The sequence below is a fragment of the Cylas formicarius genome, unplaced genomic scaffold, assembly GCF_029955315.1.
Source record: "Cylas formicarius isolate icCylForm1 unplaced genomic scaffold, icCylForm1.1 PGA_scaffold_6__28_contigs__length_40554024, whole genome shotgun sequence".
In the NCBI taxonomy this organism is placed as follows: Eukaryota; Metazoa; Arthropoda; class Insecta; order Coleoptera; family Brentidae; genus Cylas; species Cylas formicarius.
The window spans coordinates 35,849,935-35,865,181 of record NW_026844347.1 but is presented as its reverse complement, the minus strand read 5'-3'; the positions used below and the strand labels follow the sequence as shown (position 1 = coordinate 35,865,181).

Sequence of the window (15,247 nt, the reverse complement as noted above, 5' to 3'; positions counted from 1 at the left end):
TTTGTACTTATCTTCACTTCAATAATTAATATATCCAGAAGACAAAACCAAAGAAATTTTAAATGATCCTGTGCATGTAGAGTACCCAGATCAGTTCCATTCAAGAGCATGAAAGTCAGATAAGGAGGGTACAACTGTTAATTTGTTAAACAAACTTCCACAGGCTACTGTAGTACTTTTCCTGCGTCGGTTTTTGCTGAGTCTAACTTGCTGTTGGCTTCTTCAGAGCTTGACTGAAGCTGGCTCGCATTTTACTCTGTATCTGCTTATATATATTTTTGAGCGGAGCGGAGCTAAATGAGACAAGTATAACGTCAAAACCAGATTTACCACTTGTCCAAAAATCTCTCAACATCTTCGGTCCGTCAAAGGTTAATTTCCATTTCAGATGCCAGGAGTTTACAGCATTCCATGCATATGCGGCAAAATTCTTTGCATTGGGGAAACCAACTAGGCTCAAAGAACACGAAAGAGCCTTACGAATAAGACAAATAAATTCATCAGCTGTTGCCGAACACAATCACGAAATCGGAGATAAAATTTTATTAGATAAAACTAAAATTCTTGCATGTCATCAATTCTTCTACCAACGAAAAATCCGAGAGTCTATAATCTATGAACAACCTAACAATCTTAATCGCGACTCACGTCTCTACCTGTCACCAATATGGGAATCGAGACGGTGTTCATGCCTCTCATTTAGCTCCGCCCTCCTCAAACAATATATAAGCATGTACAGAGTAAAATGCGACCCAGTTTCAGTGAAGCTCTGAATAAGGCAGCAGGATGATTGGCGAAACGTCAGCAAGTTCGACTCAGGAAAAATAGACGCAGGAGGAATCCAGAAGTTTAGTAAAAAGGGCAAAACTATATCTACATATTTTAAAATTTATTATTTTATGGACACATTTTGTTGTATTGCACAAATGATGTTTTCTCCCATTTGTTATTTAGGATATATACTGAACTTCTTGTGATTTAAAAATAACTTGTGCATTGATTTTGTAATTGAAATTTAACTTGTGAAAAATAAACAAATTTGAGTAGTTCTCCCTACTCACCGATTATGTCCTTTTCGGAGAGTTTCACATTATAGCTATAACAAATCAAGTGTCAAATTCCAGAGTAAGTGTAACAAACACGCATAGTAGACCCACCTGGACGTACCATCGTAGGCCCTGAGCGCTGTCACTCCTGACGCGAGTGTCAGTCGGCAACGAGTTGATACAGAGATTTTACGGCGTATAACCGTCTAAATTCTGTTTTTATCCCAACAAACTGTTCCTACGCATTTTTTATAATAATAAATACCGTTTGCTTGAGTGCGGATTGTTACTCTAAGTAAGCGAGTGTAACATAAGTATTTAATTTCTATTTTCATTATTTTTGTTTCCACCGGTACAATCGCCCATTTTAAACGCCTCTTTGTACTACATAGCGGACAACTGTTGTATGAGACTTTTGTAAATTGTAACAAAAATTTCAACTCCCTACGAATTCAAGTATGGCCGTAATCACCATTTTAGTGGAACTATGTTTTAAACAAAAAATAGATAAAAAGGGAGGTATTACTCTAAATAATATTACTCTAAAATAAATCCAATATTACGCAGGGTGTCCCATTTAAAATATCAAAGTTCACTTTAAGTAGCTTTTGAAAAACTATTTTTATTTTAATATAATTAATAAATAAAATAAAAAAGATTTTACGACAAATAAGATCCGCATTTATTCTTCGGGAATTTTTTTTTTAATTATTTTTTCCTTCTTTGCAACAATAATTCCAGAAAACAAAACCTAAGAAATTTTAAATGATCGTGTGCACAACTGCTTTTTGCAAGGATGCGCATTTCGAAATGTTGGTAGAAGCCAATAAACAGCTTTTTGAAATTTTGTTATTTATTTCATTATTTTTTATGCACCCTGTTTTTTTTATTGACTAAATTCTGTTTTGCCGTATTTGTTATTTAGGATGACTACTGAACTTTTAATAAATTAATGAAATTATTTTTCCTTATGCATTGATGGTAAATCAGAATACATTTTATATAACTTTCTGTGTGTTGGTCCTTTTAGTCACATTGTTCGTGAGAAATAAACAAATTCATCACTTTATTTGAGTAATTCTCCCTTTATGACCTTTTCAAAGACAGTATTTGGACGCCTCTGTGTACTTCATAAGAACGAATTTGCTTAAACAAAACTGTTATACTTTTGTAAATTATAACCAAAATTTCAGGTCTCTACGAGTTCAAATATGGCTGTAATCAACAGCGTATGTGCTGATAATTCGGTTATTTTTAATTTGAGGCTAATATTGCATATGACCTTTTTGTTGTGTTGGTGATTTACGAACGTTAGAGTAAATATATACAGGGTGTTTCCTTTCAATGTGTACATTTTCCTCATTTTTTCCTAAACCCCACATTCAATTGTTTTTCTGTTTTCACTATCGTAATCAGTGACAAGAATGCTGCTACTTTGATAATCTAACCGACTTTCTATCTCTACTCATCGCAAAGTTACCGATGATCAACACTTAATTTAGATCAGCCGGTATGTTGTGCTATAATTTGTATAAATTTGGTAACCTACGATAATATCCTGGACCTCTGAATGGAGAAGTTGAAGTTGCACTAAGGGCAAAATTTACAGCAGTTTCCTACGAGATTAAGAAAGAATTATTGTTGGTTCGGAGTGCACCTCCTCCGGAAAAATGTAAAGCCCCCCCAATGTGAACGTGGAGAAGTCGGAGATCTTCTACATGGTCAATACCCTTGCGTAACTGATAGCTAAATCAATCTGCAGCTTCCTAAATGAATATGATTGTGCTTTTTAGTGTGGTTGTGCAATATAAAGTAACTTCGTTGGACAATTAACTCTTTGCACTCGTCCGTTCGCGAGTACACTGTGCTCGGACTATTATTTTTATCTACTTATCTGTCTACTCCGATTTTTTTATGTTGGATTTTTTTTGAATAAAAAAAATCGCTTTACAAAAGCTATGGGATTTTTTGTTTCAATATTTTATTATTATTATCATAATCACTACCATCACTATTAAGTTAATTCATACACAATATAAAAAAATTACATCCTATAATGTTGTAGTGTAGGGTACGGTTCGAAACAGTCACCATTGTGTAGTCAAGGCTTACGGGTGCAAGTGTCACAAATATACGAGGTTAGCGCCAAAATTTCCCGGCCTGACATAAATGCAGCTCCAGTATCGCGATAAAACTTTGTCTTCTTTTAAATATATATCTTAATAGGCTGCGAAAAAAAAATGAAGTCTTGCGTCAAATAGTTTTTTATTGAAAGCATTTTAAACAAAAATGTCGCAAATAACGCAAATTGAGTACAGAGCAGTCATAAAATTTTTGACAAAAGAAGGGTGAGCACCTAAAATTATTAAAGAAAGGCATACGGCCAAAGTTCTCCTTCGTATTCTGTAGTGAAGGGATGGACAAAACGTTTTCGAATGGGGCAGGAGTCCCTTGAAGATGATTTAAGGACTGGTCGACCAGTGGAGGTCATAACGGAAGATATTGTTGCGATTGTGGAAGAGGTGGTATTGAATGATCGACGTTTAAAGGTCAAGGAAATCTCAAAAATTACTAAGCTTTCTGATACAAGTGTCCTTCCGTCCGTGTCCGATGATTTAGGTATGCATAAGGTTAGTGCAAGATGGGTTCCTAAAAACCTTTCGGCTATTCAAAAACAACGCCGTGTCGAGTGAGCGCGGTCTTTTTTGGAACTCTGTGGGTATGAACCGAAGCCTGTGATAGAAACTATTGTGACGGGAGATGATACTATGGTTCTCTATTATGACCCTCTATCGAAAAAAGAATCTAAGGAGTGGCGTCGTAAGGGTGAAGCACTTCCAAGAAAATTCAGAGTCTGCCAGTCAACAAAAAAGGTGATGGCCACGATCTTTTGGGATTGTGAAGGAATTCTTTTGATAAATTTTAAAGAAACTAATACCACTGGCAATGGTAAATATTACGCAACATTATTACATAAATTGCGAGGCTGCATACGTGTAAAACGTCGAGGAAAGCTGACCAGAGGCGTGCGTCTTTTGCACGATAATCCACCTGTCCATACTGCTGGTGCTACATAAGTTGCATTTTAGAGTGTGGGTTCCAACAGATAGATCATCCCCCTATAGTCCAGATATGGACCCCAGCGACTATTATTTGTTTGGATATTTGAAAAGGGACTTACGTGGACGGCGGAATAGTACCCGTCAAATGAACATTTAGTTTTAACAATTTTTCTGCAAGTGGCAAGCTCGTATCTATCGGTATAAAAATGATATCGTCTTCATCCTGGGTTATTGTACTAATAATTTTTGACACACTATCCTTGTGCTTACGGGTAAATCAAGTCTCACTAAATCTTCCCATGTCAAGCTCCCTTAGTACGGCAAAATTGAATCAACATATCCGGCGTTTGCATCCGCCATTACATAAATTCATATCCCCCATGTGAAAAAATATTCACTGTTTGAATCTATTTATAATTTTACTAATGTTCCTTTATCCCCGATCTCCAAAAAGATAAAATTTCGGACACGTGTCGTTTCACCATTAACGATCCTAGAGCAAATCCACTGCCGCTGTCAAAATTATCTTCGTCGTCAGCAGAGTAAAGCCGCATAAAAACAAACCCGAGTTTTATTTAGATCCCTTTCTGGGAACCGAGGTCCTCAATGACAAATGCGCCGTATTTCCTCGGGGCCTATAAATAACGCCATTTTCATGAAATTTTAAAACGCACCGAAACAACGTTACAAACAACCGAAGTGGGTCACCATTTATCGCCGGTCTGAATAATATTACGGGCGTCGGAAAATCCTAATCGCGAAATGCATTTCGCTTCGCTTAATTCCAAAAATAGCGCATACACGCTTAAATTGAGTGCGAAAGCGGATTATAATCTAATTTTACGTCACGTACTATTCAAATCAACAGTCGGTCCTAGCTGGAAGCCTATCGTGGCGCGGGGAAAAATAAAATTTGTAAAGGCGATTCTCGCGATAAAACGCAGGCCACTGCAATATTTAAATCGCGGTAAGCGCTTAAACTCTCCACGGAAATAATAGATCAACCCCGAATGTCAATTGCCAATTGCCCACGCGAGCGAAAGCCAGGCAACCAACTAAACGCGCCATTGCTTAGGCAGCAAAAAAGAAAAAGAGGATTTAGATTTGGTGCGTCCTGCTAGTCTTAACTTATTCTATATTATCCACATTTCTATAAGTAACTGTTTGAGAAAAAAATCTATTTTGTGTTTATGTCAAACCTGGTAGAATTACAAGGCCCATAGACATTTTGATTGCTGCGATTTATCAACTGTTAATGGGAATGTTTGGGTGCAGTATCCACGGAAGTCCTCAGATTTAGTCTATTAGATCTTGTGTTTGAGATAGGCTATGTTTATCATTTTATATTTTTAATTTTATTACAAAAACTAAATTTACATACCGTGTATGCCAGTAGTGGCAACGGATGTGTGTGCGAAGTGAAAATGCTGAAAATTATTTCTGAAGTTTTGAAATAGTTACCAGAGGGCCTAATTGTCATCTTGTGAAAATGTTCTTGTATCAATGATACTTAGAGTGAAAATTGTTTTGAAGCTGGAACAATTAAGATCTTTTGTGTTAGATGCTTTTTACTCTATCTGACTTTATTCGAACATTATGGAAACTAAACATTGATAACGGCAAAACAAATCGATCGAAAGGAAAATCAAAGGTCTTTATAAACCCCTCCCGCCATTTTATATGCAGGAATTTATCCTGCGTCGAGTATTTAATACGGCTGTACTAATGTCAGCTCTGTATAAGTTGGCTACAGCATCTTGGAGTTTGATAAACAATAGTATATTATACAACAAGTGCGGTAAATGGCATTTGACTCGCGAGTTTATTTGACACGAGCGGAGCGAGTGTTTAATAAACGAGTGAGTTAAAAAGTTTGCCAAACGTGTTGCATACTATACTTTTTCTACTGCCGTTAACTGTCTGAATTGACAAACGTCAAAATTCAAAGCGTGGGAAATATCTCCGAAAACCCGTGCACCAAAAACCCGGAAATGTCCGAAGTGACTCGGATTACTGGCGAAACTGACTTGGTAAAGCGACGCTTCCCGCATGCTAGATGGTGCGTAATTAGGTATTTTAAAAATCTTTTATTTTACCCCAAAAGTACACTTAAAAGACGGTAAAGATCTGACAGGCCACGGAAATAAACTGTCCTTTCCTATTCAATGGTTTAGACAAGTCTGGTCTAACAAATTCCTAACTTCGTGAGAAAAATATGGTGGACATCAATCCTGTTGCAGCCCCATATATCTTTTCGTTTGTAAGTAAACGAACTTTAATTTCTGTCAACGAAATGTTGTTTCTCTCAATAATATCTGACTTACAAAAATTAATTTCAACATAAAATAAGTATACTATTTCAATAAATCAGGTAAGAATAATACAAGATTTAATTTCATTTATTAACAATTACAAAAAGCACCAAAATTCATAAAATAAATAAAATTACGATAATTGCTCATTTAAGCCTCTAGAACTCGCATGTTATATTTTTTGTTCTTCAATTTGCAAATATTTCGTTCATTATTTTCAATACCATAAATAGCGAATCAAACCCAAATCTTATCTTATCTTATTTTTTTTCTTTGTTTAATCCATTAATTTTCTGTTATTTCATTATAAAAAAAAATATTTAGCTAATTACAGATTGTACTTTTAGTCTATTTTAATCGAGACTCAATCTTTACCTTTGTTTTTGGAAAATTCTATATTTAAATTTTAAAAACCGATGCACCGATGATTTTATAATCTTTGAGCCACAGTTTTTAATATTTTCCACTAGATTTTTTCTAAATTATTGAAAATTTATTGAAATAGTTGCGTATACTCTTAACTATTATTGGGCTTTCAATTTTAGGTTTTGTAGAGAGCAAACTTTGATATGAAAATACATATTTCCCAATATTTCCTTGTATTTTCCCGTATTTCCTTCGCATTTCCCCATAAGAAAGTAAATATTTCCTATGTGGTTTCTCCATTAGTAACTTAACACTTATTAAATTTTATGTATACAACGTTCTAGAACGAAGTTTACTGGGACAGTTTCCTTGAAGGATCCAGGAACCGTCTATCATCATGTGGCTATCCCGTCGTCCTGGTAGTTTTAATATCGTGATGGAATTCCTTGCCCCTGGTCTTCATTACAACAGCTTAAGTTTTCTGGACAGCAATCTATATGGCTGTGACAGTGAACTTTTAGACTCATGCTACAACAGCTACCTTATTTGAGGACCATAAAATATACTAGCTTTCAGTTTTTCCGTGCTAATCCCAGCAAATGTACAGGACAAGAATCAAAAACAATTTTCCTTCATAGGAAATATACTAAACAATATTTATTTATTTATGTATGTATTTATGTTTAAATCAAAAATAAAATTACAAATTATTTTTATTACCTACTTAAATTACTTACAATTTTTCACATAATATATCAGTATCAGTTCTAATTATTATTTGTTCTATATTATTTGCAATATGGATATACGATTGTTCTGCTTTTTCTCTATGTTTAACAGAATTTGCCCAATTTTGTGGAGGGATCTTAAAACTTCGGTTTCTGTAAGTTTGAGGACATTGGAGTTAACACGGAGAAAAACATTGTTACGCCGAATGGCAGATTTTAGTTGGTGCCAAACATGTTCAATGGGATTAAATATACAGTTGTAAGGTGCAGGCCTTAAAACTGGACGCCCTAGATTTTTTGCATAATTATCACAGTCGTATTCCTTTTGTAGGTTCAAGCTTTGTAGAACCTCAATTAATTGCTTTTTGGTATAATCTTCGTGAAAATAAACGTCCTTATAATACATGTAGTTTTGGATTGTTGCTTTTGTGTCACATGAGGAAGGGGTTTTATTCAACAGTCTACTGTGATAATTTGCATTGTCCATTACAATTACGCCATTAGGAGGAATGTTTTGAACTAGTTTGTTTTTAAACCAGCTTCACGGTAATCCAGAGAAAAATCTTTAATATTTTTCGCAGACAGAGAAAGTCCATTTGGAATCCAACCACCTTTAGAGCCAGCATGCATGTTATTCTTTAACCTCTTTTTGATGGCGCGTTTGTTTTACACTTATCAGTTGAGTTAACCCAACCCTTTTCCGGGGTATCGTAAGTGTCGAACCAGGTTTCATCCAAGTAAATAATGGGCCTTTGTTGTTCTCTGTAAATCCTCATTTTTTCTAGATATTCCAGCCGCCATTTGCAAATTCTAAAAGATTCCATTAAAACTTGCCTTTTGTCAATTTTTTTAAATCTAAAACATTTCCAGAAGGTAGTTCTGCCACATTTAACACCGGTTTCGTCTTTTTTAAGCCTCCTAATTAAGATATCTGATGTAGGCACGCTTTGTTCCTCGTATAACTGGTAAATTTTACGCCGTATTATATCTTGATCACTTTCATCTACACTCGAGAAAATGTCAGCATCGCTTCTTTTTTTCCTCGCTGAAATGCGATTTTTCACAATTTTTCATACAGTTGATGTAGGAATTTTCGTCAATATGGCCGTTTCGTCTAAATATGCTTGCTTGCCGGCACCACGTTCAATGAGAGTCAAATAAACATTGTTTATAACTTCCTTACTCTCAATAGAATAGTGTTTTCTACATTTGGGAGGGGGCATCTCCTGCGATACACTAGACTCGCATAATTCCACACGATTCAACACACGCTGTATTACACACGAAATAAGAATGATTACTAATAAACTTTAACTAAGTAGTATACCAAACCAAAGAATATTAAACACAGGTAGGTATAAAATTATTTTCTATATATGTACCACAATTTTACCTGAATTTAAATTCCGAAACTTTAGGTAATAATCTTGTTGCATTGTATGTTAATGACCACCCTTGGATAATCCCATTCAAAAGCAATTGGTCAGTTTCTTATATCTATGAACAGACCATATATATTTATTTCTTAATTTTGAGTGTAATACTCTTTAATGCTCAACTAATAACCTGTATCTCAACAATTAACCTGTATGTCAAAAACTAGGGCTGATAGAAAATAAATCTGGTGGCATTTCCAGCAATTTCTTTTAACTTTGTTAGCCTGTGCTATGTTACGCGTAGCGCTGAATGATATACTTACGAGAATCGTCATATCTGATACCCAAAAGTTCCGAGAAGCACTTCACTTGCGCGGTACCGTTCAGTGGTGTAGGCGGCCAACACAACAACAAATCGAAAGTGACGTTGCAAAATCCGCCACGATTCAACTTCGTCACCGAACTAATCTCACTTTTGTACAACCTCGTACAGTCCTCCATGGTGATGTTCGATCTGTACTCCAAGTCTTCGTCGAGGCTGACGTTCAATCCGAACCCGGTGGCGATGGGGTGTCTAGAAATGTCAGGTTCGGCGGGTTCCTGTTCTGGGTTAGTACCGAACCAGGACACCGAGGCGCCACGGGTCGCCATTACCAAAGATACTTCTAGGAAGCAAAATAGATTGAAGCGCATCCTAAAGGTTCATTCGTCTGAGGATACGAATCCGGATAGGTTTATTATGAGGTACCAGCGCTTTCGCATCTCTCCGATGCTTGCTGCTGCGTTGCTATATTGGTTTGGTTTGTTGTTGACCTGGAACAAGCAACGAAAATTCAATATTCGGTCGTTTAGGCGCCAATGATTCATGAATACGATTATAGTGCCTAAAATATCGTCATTTTTTGAGCTATTCGTTTTGAAGTAGTGATGGATCGATAATTCTTCTTTTTTGTTCAACAATTATATATTCGGACAAAGCTGGTTGCTCAAGGGCTACAATTCAAAACTTTCACAACAGGCACGTGTGTGCCGAAGATCAATTTATTCAATAATAGAAGATAGTTTCTGTTTCAGTTTGCCTTTAACATTTGGTTAGGAATTATCAATGACCATTAAGACAGCGCTTTCTTTCTAGCAAAGAACGTAATTCTTTTTGTAGAAAACGAAACTATGAAATTCTATTGTATTCTATAATTTTTCTTGGGGCATATTCATCACTGCTTGAATCTGGAATTGTTGTATAAATTGAAGCTGCAAAAAATAATCCCCAAATTTTATAAGAAACGGGTATCAAAACAAACCCGGCAAAACTCAAAATAATAAAACAATTTCACTGGACTAGAACCAATCAAAAAATGTATTCATTTATTTGAATTTCCTGATATCAGCGTGACAACTTTCAGTTGTGCTACTGTGATGAAACTTTGCAGTGCCCAATAGCCTAAATTTTTTATTGGGACAAAAATCAATTCTAACTAATTAAACCACAAGTAAAAAACAGCACGAATAAAAGGGCTACAAGATGTTCTTGATAAAAAAATATCCTTGTAACAATTTAGCAACAAATATTATTCCTAAACAAAATAGATAAAATAACGCAGAGTGAGTTATAACTGCAGACTGCAGAATCTGCACATCAGTTCAATTCATTAACCATTAAATTTGGTTGATTTTAATTTGTATAATAGAATAACTCATAACATTGTATAACATAGCTCGTTATATTTATATATTTTCTCTTTTGAGAGAATTTGTTAGTTGCTTAGTTATATAAATTTCTAGAATGTTACATTCTACATAAAAAGGGTGTTTGAAAACAAATGCGAAAAACTTAAGGGGGGTGACTACTTTAAAATATTGGGTAGGTTTATTTTAACAACAACAATAATTTGTCCACTACAGAAATACACTTTCTGATATTTTTTTATTTATTTAAAATGAGTGAAGGGGATTAAATTAAACCACCACTACTATTCTAGCCCTTCGTTTCTCAAATTTAAGCAAAAACGTATGCAAAATTTGATAGATATGTATATTATTTTTGTTATTCTTAGATAAAGAGGAAGGACACTTACTTTACATATTCACAGTGAAGTAAACACTTCTAACATAAATGGATACCAGTTTACGTATGCTTTTGATAATGTCATTCTAAGATGTGCAAAGTAATTTGGTATGTAAGTAATGTGAGCTCTAGCGCTTTGCTTTAACTGCTGAAAACCAAAACAAAAAAAGATGGGGCTTACATAGTAATCTTTGTTATCGCGTTTCGACTTGACAACGTTTGGTTACTTGACAAGAAAAGCTCTCCACAATGATAAACCTTAAAAGGCTTGGAAAGAGTTTATTTATTAGCTTAGGCCAATGTGGGCGAGTTTTTAGAGTAAGTTATGTAGTTTTGACTGAGTAACGAAATTGAAATATAATATCAACATACTTTAAGGGAAAGAAACAAAATGTCATGTCAGAGCCTCACCACATAATAATTAAATGACGTTGATAGAAAATAAAATAGAATAACAATTGAAACCAAATATAACAAACAAACAAAATAATATAAGAAAAACTTCTGTAAATTAATATTTAAGTCACAAGCAACATTTTTGAACTACTTATTCTTGAAAATCGCGCTTTGTAGACTGGTAACGTCAATGGCAACGCGAATGTTTTTTTTACATTTTAATTTTGACACTTATTGCTTTTTCCTATTACGTTTGACATGGTTTGACATGTTATGTCATTATTTAGTTGGAGTTTTTCCTAAGTAAAGTATCAATTGTCAGTATGCGCTTCGACAAGAAACAAAAAATTGTAATTTAGAAGCTTTTTGAAAACGACACGCGGTGGAGGCAAATTTACAATTGTCGAGGCAATTTTGGAAGTCTTATTTACTGTTATGAAAACAAATTTCCGGTCACGGAACAAGTACGCTAACTAACTTCATTGCATGGCGGCAGAATATATCTCGCTATTTTGCGCAGAACATCGAAGGGAAAGAAGTTTCTGGGAACTTATAAAGTTTCCATCGAAAAATTCGCTTCTTCGTGGACATTTCCGCGTAGCCTTAATCTATAATAGAAGTAGGAACTTACGTCGAGTAAGTATTGGCGTGCAAACTTCCACAACGAGAACACGGAAAGACATCAAACCACAAACGCGTCTCCGCAACCCTAGTTAAGGCTTAAATCGGGGCTACACTGAATAAAATCGTACAACCTACTACGTAGGAATTCTCCGTCTTAATCTGTACCGTATATCATTAATAAAACAAGGCATTTTTATCATTTTATTGTGGAAACTGTTTAAATATTTGTTTTTGTTTGAACGGCGATGTATGAAAATATAGGTAAATATGTTGATTTATGGAAAGGAGTGCGATAATGCCTTTTTTTTAATTACTGTTCAACAACCGTCTCGCATAGGTCAGGTACCTTGCGAGAATACCCGAAGCTGCACAATACGAATTTTGATACAAAGTTGTTTTTGAACTTTTATTTCGATTTTTATTACATAATGTGCGTGTACTGTGAAATGCATCACAAAGCGTCAAAGACGACCAATAAACCTTATTAACACCCGAGCGTTGATAAGTATGTATTTTATTATAATTTTAGACTCAGTGTAACTGCAACTAGAAATGATATAAGCATAGAAAAAATGGTGGTTAGGTGAGCAGTTCATAATCGCTCGAAAGATTGATTTAGCGCTCGGAACAGTATTGTCGGCCATTTGAAGTATTAGGAAAATAGATGGTCTTAGCAATCTTAGCAAAGTATCGATCGATCAAGACAAAATACCGGAAATTTTTTTCGAGTTTCTAACAAACGACCGTTAGTTTTTGGGTACATTTTCGCAAAACAACACGAATACATTCACCGACATGACCGTTAGAACTGACAAACGTCAAAATACAGGGCGTGGGAAATATCTCCGAAAACATCCGATGGCTCCCAAACCGCTGCGGTAAAACCCCGAACATGTCCGAAGTGGCTCGGATCCGTGGGAAACGAATCTGACGTCGTAAAGTGACGCTTCTCGCACGCTAGATCGGTGTGTAATTAGGAATTTTACAGAAGGGAATAGAAAAAGTATTTTAAAGCCAAGAAAAATTGAAATGTTAAGGGTGAACGCATTTTAAGTCATTCGGAGTGGTCAAAAAGGGCTTCCTTCCTTCTTGCTATGTGTGACGCCATTATGATTGTAATTTTCTGCAAAACAATAACTGCGACGATATGACCTTTGGACGTCACTAGCGCGTCCAAGAGCATAGTGAAAACTGCATGTGAATATTTTTTTTTCACAGGCTACTGTAATAGTTTTTACAAAACTTCTGGATTCCTCCTGCGTCGGTTTTTCCTGACTCGGACTTGGTGACGTTTCGCCAATCATCCTGTTGGCTTCTTCAAAGCATGACTGAAACTGGTCTGTATTTTACTCTGTACTTGCTTATATATTGTTTGAGGGAGGCGGAGCTAAATGTGGCGCATAAACACAGTCTCGGATGCCCATATTGGTGACAGGTAGAGACCTGAGGCGCGATTAAGATTGTTTGCTTGTTTATAGATTTCTATAGACACTCGGATTTTTCGTTGGTAGAAGATGTGATTACATGCAAGAATTTTTGTTTTATAGAATAAAATTTTATATCCGGTTTCATGAGCGTGTCCGACAACAGCTGATGAGTTTATTTGTCTTAGTCATAAAGCGCTTTCGTGTTCTTTGAGTCTAGTTGATATTTTTCGTCCGGTCTCTCCAATGCATTCTTTGCCGCATATGTATGGAATCCTGTAAACTCCTGCTATCTCAAATAGAATTGGTAAATCTGGTTTTGACGTTATACTTCTTTAGAACTTTTGATATGTAGTCAGTGATGTTTTGAATGTAAGGAAGGACCAGAGTGGCAATTATAGGATTGCTTTTGGCCTCATTGGTATTGGAAGGTTGTGGTAAAGTGTATTTTTTGATGGAACGCTTAATATTTTTAATATGGAAATTATTAGAGAGAAGAGCAGAGGTAAAGTGTTTTAATTCTGGGTTCAGTAACTCGGGCTGAGATAGTCTTACGGCTCTGTAAACAAGAGAGCTGATAACAGATAATTTTTGGGCCGGATGGTGATGTGACCATGCTCTAAGGTATCGGTCTGTGTGCGTAGGAGTTCTGTAAACACAATTATTATTAGGTTCCAACTCAATGGAAAAACGTATGTTAGGGTGTATAGAGTTTAAATGTCCAAGAAAATTTACTAGGGTTTCATGACCATGAGGCCAAATAACAAAAGTATCATCGACGTAGCGTTTCCTTAATTTTGGTTTTAGATGAAAGGTGACGAAAGCTTTTTTCTCAAAGGCTTCCATAAATACATTCGCGATAACTGGTGATAATGGAGAACTCGTAGCTGTTCCCGACGTTTGTTCAAAAATTTGACCGTTATAAGAAAAATATGTTTCCGACAAGCATTTTTCAATTAAGGTGCGAAGCTTTGGTTCCAGATTCTCGGACTTTAATATATCTGAAATGATGTCGGAAGTTTCAGGAATAGAAACTCTGGTAAAGAGGGATTCTACGTCGAAACTAACTAGAATATCTCGAGTATCTAATGTAATGCTTTTTAATTGTTCAATGAAGTGAAAGGAATTAAGTACGAAACTGTCAGTTTTCCCTGTGAGGGGTTTCGATAGGAAGCTAGATATTTTGCTAGAGAATATGTTGGAGAACTTGCTGACAATAGATCAAAGGGTTTGTGAATATTTGGGAGTCCGTAGAGACGAGGAATTTTAGGGTCATGAGGTGTAACAGATTTTTTCACGAAGTCTGATAGAGAAGAAGCTTTAATAACAAATTTAATAACGGATTTTTATTTGCAAATAATAGATTTTCTAAAATAAACCACGAGGGAAAAGGAAAAAATTTCCAAGTCTCGAGAGGCATTTTTATAGTCCTCCCGATAACCAAGTCCACTAATAATATGAATTGCTCTTCGTTGTAATCTGAACAAGTGGTGTCTGACAGCAGCATAGCCCCATATAGGCGGTGTGAATGAAAAAGTGCAAAATATGCAGTCCTTAACACACCAGGGGAGACATGTTCGGTGAAGCGTTGAAGCAAATACAAATTTTTGGTCAGTTACTGAGCAATAAAATCTATCTCACTCAAGTTTTGGGTCAACATAGATGCCAAGAAATCTGGTATCTATTTTGTTAAAATTAACTGTACTTAAATTTCGCTTGGAAAAAGCCACTCTCTGTTTGATCATTATTTAAAACTAATTTATTTGCACTAAATCAGTGTTCAACCTCTCCCTGTGCGATCCTGGAACTCTGCAACGTGTCTTCTAATGAAGCCACAGAAACAGTGGT

At 35.6% G+C, this 15,247-nt stretch overlaps 1 protein-coding gene across 14 annotated transcripts in view; it reads right to left on the bottom strand.

Moving 5' to 3' along the window:
• Nucleotides 1-15,247, bottom strand: part of LOC132704166 (diuretic hormone receptor-like) — a 325,297-nt gene that overhangs the window by 74,673 nt on the left and 235,377 nt on the right. For 13 of the 14 annotated variants that reach the window (XR_009619241.1, XR_009619240.1, XM_060674010.1 and 10 more), the window contains one exon: nt 9,214-9,703. Coding sequence is in view for 12 of the 14 variants with exons in the window: in XM_060674010.1 (XP_060529993.1) it covers nt 9,214-9,583 (370 nt within the window). In the remaining 2 variants the exon portion in view is untranslated. Of the gene's footprint in view, nt 1-9,213; nt 9,704-11,982; nt 12,216-15,247 lie in introns of those variants that run through there. The other variant, XM_060674008.1, reaches the window with a different exon arrangement.